This window comes from Vulpes vulpes, chromosome 3 (assembly GCF_048418805.1).
Source record: "Vulpes vulpes isolate BD-2025 chromosome 3, VulVul3, whole genome shotgun sequence".
NCBI classification, from domain to species: domain Eukaryota; kingdom Metazoa; phylum Chordata; class Mammalia; order Carnivora; family Canidae; genus Vulpes; species Vulpes vulpes.
Window position 1 is genome coordinate 58,444,964 of NC_132782.1, and position 11,735 is coordinate 58,456,698.

General features: G+C 41.1%; 1 protein-coding gene across 1 annotated transcript; it reads right to left on the reverse strand.

Moving 5' to 3' along the window:
* Nucleotides 1-490, reverse strand: LOC112926233 (ribosomal biogenesis factor-like). Its single transcript, XM_072752601.1, has one exon. The coding sequence runs from the start codon at nucleotides 391-393 to the stop codon at nucleotides 103-105; it is 291 nt and encodes a 96-aa protein (XP_072608702.1). The 5' UTR covers nucleotides 394-490; the 3' UTR covers nucleotides 1-102.
* Between the last annotated feature and the right edge of the window lie 11,245 nt (nucleotides 491-11,735).

Consider the following 11,735-nt stretch of genomic DNA (forward strand, 5'->3'; position numbering starts at 1 on the left):
TAAGCCACTCAGGCACCCCTAGACTTGATTTAAAACAAACAAACAAACTACAAAACATTTAATACTTGCTCTTTGGGGGGTATTTGACGTATCCCCAGTATATTATAGCTGAGCCATTAATCTGATTGCTTCATCAACATTAACATGACACTGTTGAGGAATCAGCTGTTTCTGCAGAGGTTCAAGGGAAAGGCCTTTTGAGAAATGGGGAAGTTCCCTTTGTATATCTACAAAAGCTTTATTCACTCTGTTAACTTTTTCATCACTCACAATGTTTATCTTCTTAAGATTAGTGGTAACTGGTTTTGCTTTATTTTTAGTCGTAAAGTTTTTTTGGCTGGCTATATGAAACAGATTCCTGGACTTCTGCCCTTTTAGTTTGCTCTTGGCCATTGGCTTCGATAACCCTGGTGGAGAACTCAAGCTCCAGGTGACGTCATCTCCCTTTCCATATAGACTTTATTTTTTTTTTCCATATAGACTTTAGAGTTCAAAGATGAAAAAGAAAAGGGTGAAAATAGCCTGTTTAGCTAAAAGAGAGACACTTAAAAATAATAATAAATAAAATAAAAAATAAAAGAGAGACACTTGGCAGTGATTTATCACTCCAATGGTTGTTTGTATTTATGTGTGTTTTAATATCCCAAACCTCAGAAATCGAACCCATCATTCACTAGGGAAAGTTATTTTACTGGCCAAATATATTTACAATGAAATTGTAATTCCTTTTATGTGTAGATCATTTCCTATTTCAAAGTACTTTCACATGTACTTTGAAAATGAGCTAGACTTAAATTATAGCACCCATTTTGCAGATCAGGAAAACTCAGATGGACAAAAGGGCACGCCAAGGTTATGGGGCTAATTAGTTACAACACCAGAGTTCAAATTTGGATTTCTCATTTATTACCGGCTTCTTTTGTGGGGGAAACAGGGTTTACTTTCTATACAAGGTTTATATACTAGTCTTTGAGATTTCCTCATGGGGGGAAAAAAGTACCATTTTAACTGTGCTTTGGAGCTGCTGTCAGGAGCTGACTTTTAGGTAGAGCATACTAGTGGTACTCCCTATTTCCTACGACTTATGGCTTCACAGAATTGAAAGACATTTTGTGGCAAAAAGATCTGAAATCACCTTTTAATAGAATATAACCATGCAAAAGTTATTTAACCTCGTTGAGTTTGCTTCCTCACCTACAAAATGGTGACAATATTGCTGATCCCCCTGGGCTGGTATAAGGCTTAAATAAATGACATTCATAAAGCACCTTGCCAGTAATCATAGATGCTCAGTGTCAGAATTCTTTTCTTTCTCTTGAAAGAAACAGATGCTGTCAGAATAATAGAGTTCGGAGACTCAGGGTTAGGAAAGCTGAGTTACCGGGGTTCCCTCACACTTCTCAGGCCACCTGCAGGCCACAGCTCCCTCCCAAACTGTAAGAACCAGGGATATGTGGGTAAAGGCCAGAGCATGTGAAGCCTTGTAGGCCAAGGATGGCATCGAGTTTGGAGTGGCCTGATCAGAAAGCAATTTAAGTTTCTGCCCCTCCAACTCACACTTCCTTTCATTCTCAAAAGTGTCCTGATTTGGGGCAGCCCAGGTGGCTCAGTGGTTTAGTGCCGCCTCCAGGGTGTAATCCTGTAGACCTGGGATCGAGTCCCATATCGGGCTCCCTGCATGGGGCCTGCTTCTCCCTCTGCCTGTGTCTCTGCCTCTCTCTCTCTCTCTGTCTCTCGTGAATAAATAAATAAAATCTTTAAAAAAAAAAAAAAGTGTCCTGATTTGAGTGATAATATATATGGTGCTCCTACCTGTCTTATACTTTTCCACAAGACCTTCCCTCCAACCAGACCCATCTACCAGCAGGTCTCTAAATGAGAGAGGCTCTTTAGTACCTTCCTTTAAGAAATTTCCCCTCAGCCTGGGATACCTTTCCGTTCTTCCCAATTCCAACTCTAGTATCAACTCCTCTAGAAAGACTCTTCTAGAAATTTTTTCTTCAAGCCTAATTTAGATTAGGTAAACACTTCAGGCTACTTTGGAATTGCCTGAGGAGCTTTTGGAAATACAGGTTTCTGGGCCCTACCACCTAATGTCGGGATTTAGCAAGTCTAGGGTGGGCCCAGGAAATCTGTTTACCCCTCCTAACTATTCCCACAACATCTTCTGTCTACTGGTCCAGGTAACTCTCTGTTAAAACCTCGTTATCTGCTTCCTTCAGGTGACTATACACTCCCTGAGGGCAGGACCCATGATCCCCACCTTTATGGAGTCTCCAGTGACTAGAATCAGCACTCTGTATATGACACATGAACAAATGAATAATAATGGCAAACATTTACAGAACACTTACTGAGGACCAGACATAGTGTTTGGTTTTTTTGTGTGTGAATGTATTAACTCAGTCTATGTATTTCTTTGTGTATTAAGTCAGTATTTCAGAAAATGATTTTAACCCCTTAAGTGCTTAATAGTTAAGTTGAATGACAAAGGATATTAGGAACCTGAAGGTACTAAGAATTAACTCTGGAAAGTGCAAAGTGGGACATCTGAATGTGTTTCTTTACGTAAAGACTTATTTTAAGACAGAATATTTCTCGAAAGTCTTCCATAGTCCCACGCACATTGAATTGTGTTGATCTTTTCCTAGACAAGTACCCAGTGTGCCTTGCGGGAGGGAGAACTTTGTAAGTCTGACTGAAAAACCTATTCTTTCATTCCTATTTCTGACCCTTTCTGACCGTTTTGTGCTTAGTCATCATACTTTTATTTTCTATCTCAGACCTCCTTAATAAAATGCCTGGGGAAAAGAACAAGAGTGGAACTTCTTCACTATACCCTTTAACTCTAAAATTTAGCACTCTCTGTGGACATCCTATAAAATTAAGGGGATCTTATAAAGGTTTGTGACTCACAAAGAGCCTAATGCATTTAGATATACAATTCTGGTAACGGTGTCAGATTATGGATTTCCAAATGGCAGCCGCAATCATGATTTAGAACAGATGGCCAAACCGCAGGCAACAGAATCAACAGAATTTTCTGCCATCCCAAGAGGCTAACAGAATCCAAGAGAAGTATCTGACATCACCTAAATTGGTAAACAGCTCAAAACAATCTTAATTAACAGTTTGCTGGAGCACTTAATGACAGAGAGCATGCCTCAGTAGAAATTGGTATTCTTAGACAGCTCTCATATATTATTAACCGCATAGGAAGATGGTCGAATGCCCTAGAAAAAACAGTCAAAATTAGAAATTAGGGTATCTTGATTTTGGTCCAAGCTGTGACACTAGGTGACCTTGCAGTAATCTGAACTTTCTGAACCTATTTCCTAGATTATAAAATGACATCTAAGTTACCTTCTTTCAGCTTTAAGTGTGTGCCCAAGGCAATTGGGAGGTGGGGGGAGAACCTAAATGTAAATGAACAAAAACAAGAATCATACAAACATTTTAGATTATGATGACAATAAAATTCATCCTTTCAATACACAAGAGGCTCAGTAGGTGAAAGGTAACTACTATTATTCATTTCGTTACCAGAGCTACTGTGGCATTTTTTACTATTTTACAAGAAGTATTAATGCCTGCACCATGGCAAACCATAGTGCCCACGGGTAAAAGGAGCCTTTCTTAAACCACCAAAATCATGGAACGTTGTCAATTAAAGAAATGTTGAACGATTTTTAATGTGGTCATCTCCAGGTCTCAGTGTTGTCAATCTTCTGGAATAGCCTTGGAAAAGAATAGGTTATTTTTTCAGCATTGCTTGCCATCTGTACAAGAGACCAATAAGGAAAAATTCTGCGATGTCCCTCAGCAAGGAAGCTAAAATACAGTGTCAAAAGTTTCAGCCAGAACTAATCAGGTCTAGATGCCAACAGGCACTTTTACTCTGTATGTTTTATACCCTCCCCACGTTTCTTTGCCAGAATTTTTTTTTAAGGACTATGTTCAACTTTTCAAGAAAAGTTATGGTATGTGTGCCTTTTGTGGAAGCAATGGAAGAGGAGAGGTCGAAGAGAAGGGCCAGGGTAGTAGAAGAAGGGGACAGAATTAAGCTCCCAGGAAGGAAGCCTACTGCTTCTCAAGTTACCATTTGTAAACCCTTTACCCGGTTCTGTTTGGCCTATTGTCCTGGGTAAATCATCCATTGAAAATCAAGCTCTTCAGCTCATTATATATTCTTCATTTGAGGTGACCAGAACTATTTCCTGAAACCTGGTTTGGGTGCTAATTACCTGCTCAAACACCTTGTGAATACCTCCGTGGATTTGTCATAGGAAAATTTCACTTTTTTTATTTTTCTTAAATTGAGCACACTTATTTCAAGTTCCCCTTTTAACTTCCCAGGCGTGACAATAAAGGCCGTCTAAGTAGAGGAGCCTTCTGCTGCTCTGGTTACCGGGATGTGACGCTCACTCCTCCTCAGCTACCCCAAGGCATAGCTTGCAGCTCTGGCTCATTTGTAGAGAAATATTTACCAAAGTCAGCCACATATTTCTATACAGAGAAGTAAGCTGCCTTTTCTTCCGGGGCCTCTCTCCCTCTGCAGTGAGGCAAGAGCCCCCCCCTCCTTTTTTTTTTACAAATACCCAAAGCAACTTGTACAAAAGAGAATTGCACTCACAGTTTTTTCCCTGCAGATTTTAAAATAACTGTCTCTGTCAGCCTTCCTCCTTTCGTAACTCTCCAATGGAAACAAAACAAAACCAAACCAAAAACCCAAACTTGCAGCATATGCCTGGCCATAGTGACAGGAGGGTATTTCTAGCAATTTTGAAACTGGAAAAAAAAAATTTTTTTTGAACTGGGGAAAAATGTTTATTCACTTATGTATCTGTAATTGACTCCATACAAAATTCGTGTTGCCTTGTCTTTCCTCCCCACATCTACATAAACCTAAGCCCCAGAGCCTAAATGCAGGTGTCATCTTTAAGAAAAATAATCAAATAAAGCCAGAAAAACACGGAACAAAACCGCTCCAATAGAACCAACAGAAGTCAATATTTTAAATACACAGTATTTTCAATCTGTGATCCCTGGAAAAGAACGAGAAGGCTAGAAATGCATCGATTTCAATCTATGTCTGTTGCGTCCTGACTGGGCCAGATTTTTCCCCCCCTTTCCTTAAGAAAACCGAAGGTGAAGACTGTCTCTATGTGGCACTGTGGTATAAGTGACCGCTGTTGTGGAGGAGAAAAGCCCATGAAGCTTAAAAATTTTGCAAAGAGAAAACAATCCTCCTGCAGACCACAATAAATAAAATAACAGCAGTGGGGTGATTTGCAACCATGTAACGGGGCTTTTGTCTGGGTCTATTTCTCTGTGCCTTGAGGGTTTCTGTGTTCCTTCTCGGCAGGATCTCAGTGTTTCGCCCCTCCATTACAAAGGCCCAGGGCTTGAGCCCCTCCTCCAGCTGTTCACCCCCAATCTTGCCCATGCTGAGGCTTACTTACAGCAGACTGAAGAGTTTCAGTGGGGTGCAGGGCACTGCAATTTAGGATTTCTGCAGTACAGGGTGAATTTTCAAGAGTGCATCAGAGAGGGGAGCCAGACTTAAAAATAGCCTTTACTCATCCTATTAACCATTTCGCTGCTGAACGGGTTTCTAAGGCAGGGCCAGCAGGCTCCCCAGCCCGCCCCCCACCCCGCAAACACACGAATTGCTACAGCTGCTTCTGACAGTTTGTATGAAGGCAAAACCTCACTGTGTCTTGGAAAACAGGTGCATGCATCTTGTGACCCATCACAGAAAGGACTGTGAAAATTTTCTGTATTCTCCTATATGCCGAGTTTGAGGGTAGGAAAGAAGGGAAGGGTCTGAAGTCAAGGGAGAGGGGAGTGAAAGTAGGAAAAGAGAAATCCTGGTGAACAGAGGAGTGAGGGAGCCCCCTTGTTCTGGTTTGTATCGATCTTCTTTAAGCATGGGGAGAGCTGATGAGTCTGTGATTATTTTAATGACCATGAAACCTATGCATTCAAAGAAATAAATGAAGCTATGTAATCACCTTCTAAGTAATATCAAAGAACCAGAAAAGGGTTAGGGGGAGGGGCGTCATTGTAGAACAGTATTTACATCATACAAGGCACCACAGGGGAAGGTAAACGACGGGTGAAGTTTCTGGAGAGGGAGAGGAGCCTAAAATGCAATACTTTATGGCCCTGGCCCATCCAAGGCAAGGAAAGATAAGGCGTGGAAGCAATAATTGTGTCTATTTTGGTATTTTTTTGGCAAGGGAAATGCTGATGTTCGAGCTTTGTGAGTAGTTTATAAAGCAAGAAGAACTTTGGAAGTGCAACAATACAGAAGATACAGACGATGGACAAATAGAATCAGAGGTTGTTGACCAAGTGAGGGTTATTGCGACAATATGCTTTAAATTGAGAATAATAATGAAGACACACTAGGTTCAGTCCAAAGACAAACAACTGGAAATAAAATGACATTGGAACATGACATTACAGAATTAGGTGGCTGCCTATGTCTAAGGGCAGGTACTGAGAAAAGCAGGAGACACGGACGCTGTCTTGGAAACCAGCAAGAGAGGACACATACTGACAACGACGCCCAGCAACCTGATGTTGTCGAATATGAGTATGAGTCGTAGTATCCGATTCCACCGTTATTTGTGATTTTAACAAAGTTCTGCATTTAACAAGTCAGTGCAGACAAAAGGCAGAGTCCTAACTCTGGTAGCTGACAGACCTGGTTTCCAATCCTACTTCTTCCACTTGTTAGTTCTCTAACTCTGGAAAGATTATGCCAAGGCTGTGGGCCTCAGTCTTGTTATCCGCAAAATGGGGTTATCATCACCTGCCTCCCCTGGCCGCTGTGAGGATTAATTAAGATAATAAATGGAAAGCACCTGGTTGTACTTCAGCAGGTGCCCAATCATTACAGCTGTTATAATTCATCCCATTACTCTAAATAGGTAACAGAAATTCTCAAGAAAATTATAAACCCCAGGAAAAAGATAACTTAATTAAGAAAAAATGCCCTATGCCCTTCAACCCGGGAGTTTTCTGGTCATGAATTCATCATTAATCAAATGGCTACAAACGAGGTTGCCGGATAAAACAGGACTCACAGTTAAATCTGATTATCAGAGGAACAACAAATATTTTTTAGTATAAGTATGTCCCATGCAATATCATACTGAAAAAATGGGTGTCGTTTATCTAAAATTTAAACAGAAATTTTAAAAATGAAATAACTGATGGGTCCTCAGTTTGGTTTGGCTTTTTGTTGTTGTTGTTGTTGTTGTTGTTGCCAAATTTGGCAACCTATCTGCAAACAGCAAAAAACCCTGAGTATGTTTAATTCCTGCTTCCTTCAGCCCCAGTTCCTCCGGAGGTAAGAGGAAAGGAATCCTGATTTCAGCGAGTGTTGTAAAAAACTTAATAAATGAAATGAATGTTAGTAAAAGGTTTCAAATACCCAGAACATCACTTGGCACTATCTGAGGGAAAGCAACCACCAGTCTGGCATCTCCGGGTTAGGCCTCTGACTTGGGTTTCCCATCATCTGGCACCCAGGCCACCCCCCTGTTACCAGGTCCCCCCCCCCCTCCCCCAGTTCCGACCCAGCCCTTTGAAGGCCTGGAACAGTTTTGTTTTGTTTTGCCTTTCCTCCTTCCCCAGTGCAGGGTTCCATGGAAACTGCAGCACGCTCATGACCTAGGGCGCTGACGCTATAGACACCCAAAGGGACCTTCCTTGCCAGAAGGGGTGGCTCTTGGAGGCAAGGGGAGACGCATGTCTGGGACGCGTTTAGGTCCATGGAGTAGATGTAAAGTGGCACTGAGGACGCGGATGTGATATTTTGCACGTGCTTAATGAACACTTGGTACTCCTTTGTTATTGTGGGTCCTCTGTGGTGACACGGGGCAAAGGCCTATCGCAGCGTAATAAAATTCAGAAACTGACATCAGCAGTAAAGTGCATTCTCGAAGTGTGAGCTTTGAACTCTCAATTCGGTGAGCTACTACCTCTGAACGGAGACGGTTAACAAGGATTTCTGATTTAGCATCGTCAACAAAAGACACCATACTAAAGTTTGCTTTCACGCATCTTTACTTGGCTTGGTGGTAACATGATTGATAAGACACATGCTTAAATATAAATTCAGGTAGGTCATTCGCTGATACAAAAAAGGAAAAAAAAAGGTTTCAAAAATAACTTAAAATGGGAATTTTATTTCAGCGTTTAAAAATATTAAAAAGTCGAAAAGTTGCGGTTCTGGCCTCTCTGAAGTTCCCTCATTCCTGACACAGAGGTGTTCTCTCACCTTTTAGACATCGAGATATATATTTAAATGCCACAGATCTCTTTAATAATTTCTGAATAAATTTCAAGGACTGGTTGATTTTGAAAACTTTTTGTAGATATATATTCTCAACCTATCAAAGTCCCTATTCCATCTAAACTTAGAATTTAAAACAATGTAACCAGAAAAAAAATTGTGAAAGCAAACAAAAAGCCAAAAGAACATGAGAACAACACATTTTCCTTTGAAGGGCAGAGAAAAATCACGGGTAATTCAGGGCAGTTGATTTCTAGAGAACTCCAGCTATCAGAATGACTTTGTTGGGAGCAGCCGCCCTGATGGTCCTGGCCATTACATGTCAATCTGTCAAACCAACAAACAAAAACACCACAGGCTTTAGCACAAATGGCATATGACAAATGCAGATGTGCCTCTGAAAAGAATCCTTTGCTTTTTAAACACCTGCAAGAATTCCAAAACAACTGGCAGGCCTTCCACTGGGCTATAGCCACTCTTCTGACCCTGAATCCCGAGTGGGAAAGAAAAAATGCGTAGAATGTACAGTATTCCGTTCCCATTTGGAAGAGTGGTGGGGGGCTGATGAGGAACAAGTACAGTGTTGATATCACAATGCCATGCACCTGCTTTGGGTGTAAAAGCAAGAGTTTATTACCGAAACTGCAGCATTTTTTCATCTTCTCATTAAGCAGTGGTGAGCAAATTCAAGTGTGTTTCCCTTTTATTATGTTAACCCATCCTGAATGGAAGGGGTCTATTGAGGTGTTTTCTTTTTTTCCCCCAACAGGTATATTGTCTTCCTTTCACAATTAAATTGCTCCCTACATTTTGGTTCAGGCTGATAAGTAATTTCCTAGAGTGTGGCAAAGTTAGTGTCTCTCAGATACTTAATTAGCCAAAAAATAAAATTCAGTTTACACGTTTACAGACCATTTTTAAATTTTAACGAAACGAGCATTCCCCCAAATACCCTCCTACTTCAATGAACATTTTCACATCAAAAAAAGTATTACCAGGGACGCCTGGGTGGCTCAGCGGTTGAGCATCTGCCTTCAGCTCAGGGTGTGATCCCGGAATCCCAGGATCGAGTCCCACATCAGGCTCCCTGCATGGAGCCTGCTTCTCCCTCTGCCTGTGTCTCTGCCTCTCTCTGTGTTTCTCATGAATAAATAAATAAAATCTTAAAAAAAAAAAAAAGTATTACCAAAGAAACATAATTCATTCTGAGGGACAATTCCCACCAGGTGCATTTTGGCTGGTGATCTTTTGAAGTACCATCTTTATGAAGCCAGTATGATAAAACAACAGCTAACATAAATGTTTGTAAGGTTATCAGTTGGTAGAAGACAATGTCCCTTTAACCCGGCAATTTTGCTTGCCAGAGTCACTTTGATATTATTTTCATGTCTCCCTTGCTAACAATCTGTTATAATATATATACATGGTTACCAAATAGAATCCCCGGGGTTAGTAGTCGCACTATAAATACAGATAGGGCACTACCGTGTTATCAGAAAGAATGTCAGCGAGAGCAGGCTGCCCAGTAGCAAATTACAAAGTTTTGGCTCCCAAGAATGAGATGCGTTGTTTGCTCTTGCACACTGCAGCTGCCGCCCCCCCCCCCCCCCCCTTTTTGGTGGTTTATTACACACAAGCTACTAATGAATGGGAGCCGCTGTTTTACAGTACACCACACTTACAGGACTTATCTCTAGGCCTACCACAGATTTGACTGATCAACAGCAGGGCACCGCCATCATAATTCTTCCTAGAAACAGGAGTATAAAAAGGGGTTTGTTGGAGGTTGGCTGGGGCTGCAGAGAATCCTGCCCGCAGGGCTTGCCGATGCCATCACTAGCTGTTATGGTCTTTGGCCTAATAAGGTACAGAAACAAAGATTGTTCACTTATTCAAGAAGACTAAAGCACCAGAATGATGGAAAGTAGAGGCAGTAGGGCACACATCCAAGTGGGATTAAGGCCACAAGTGCAACTTTATAGGCCTGTCTGGGTGGCAGGAGACAGATCTGCAGCTGAAAATCCCGTTCAAACATAATTTATTATATGTCATTCATAGTTAGAGGTGGTTGTCATTAGGAGTTTAACTGCTGCACTGTGTCCAACTGATTTTGATAAGTATTTTTGTAAGCTTCTCGTATGTTATCATAACTCAGAAACAGAGGCAGAGAAGGTAAACAGACTGATAAACTGACAGCGCTATCTGAGAAATACATCTGGAGAAAGCCACGGTGCCTCCCTTTTTTCCCCATTCTCTGCTCTAATGTTACAGTATGTCCTCATGTTTCTAAATGTTAGCATTTCTCTCCTTGCAGTAAAATATTACAATTTGCATCTCTTAGGCTTCTTCAAACTTTCAGATCAACCTCGACAAAATGAATCTACCTATTTCCTAACAAAACAAACACGTTAACCCTGTTTTATAAAGAGGAAATGTCAAGTTGGGAGAGTCCTTTGCCCCAGGCCTAATGTCATTGAATGACCTAGCAGAGAATAAAAGTCAGAAGTTAAATCTTCTAGTCTTTTCATCATACTTTCCCAGTGTAGAGAGCACAGCAAGACCAGCAACACATATATACACTATACATGAGATTAGAAAAATCTGTCCTCTATTCTTATATGCCAAATCTTACTGGAATTAGAAACATGGGTTTGTTTTTTTCTTCTTAAAGATTTTATTTATTTATTCATGAGAGAGTGAGGCAGAGACACAGGCAGAGGGAGAAGCAGGCTCCACGCAGGAAGCCTGATGTGGGGCTCGATCCCAGGACTCTGGGATCAAGACCTGGGCCGAAGCAGGCACTAAACCACTGAGCCACCCAGGCATCCCAGAAACATGGATTTGTTTGTTTGTTTAAGATCTTATTTTTAAGTAATCTCTACACCCAACATTGGGCTTGAATTTACAATCTTGAGATCAAGAGTCGCAGACTCCACCTACTGAGCCAGCCAGGTGTTCCAGAAACATGGGTTATTAAGAGTATTCCCACAATGAGCCCTGAACATTTTCAAGTCACTGTACCATAGTATCTTGTTTGAATGAGAGAGGACTATACTTGGCTGAGGCTCCATTATATTATAAATGGACTGCATGTTCTAAGATCACAATATCTTAAAATCAATTTAATTAGGGGCACCTGAGTGGCTTAGTCAGTTCAGCATCGGACTCCTGACTTCAGCTCGGGTCATGATCTCAGGTTTGTGGGATCTTCTCTTTCTCCCTTACCCTTTGCCCTTGTTCCCACCTCCCCCCCCCCAAAAAAAAAGAAAGAAAGAAAAAAAGTGAATTTAATTGGCTTTCATATATATTTGTGTTAATGTTAATGAAGTTGGATTATCTTAATATCATTCACAGAGTGTGATAGGTTATGGAGTTTGGGTATAGGGCAGCACGGGTATCAGTCTGAATAGAATCAGCGTGAATGGAG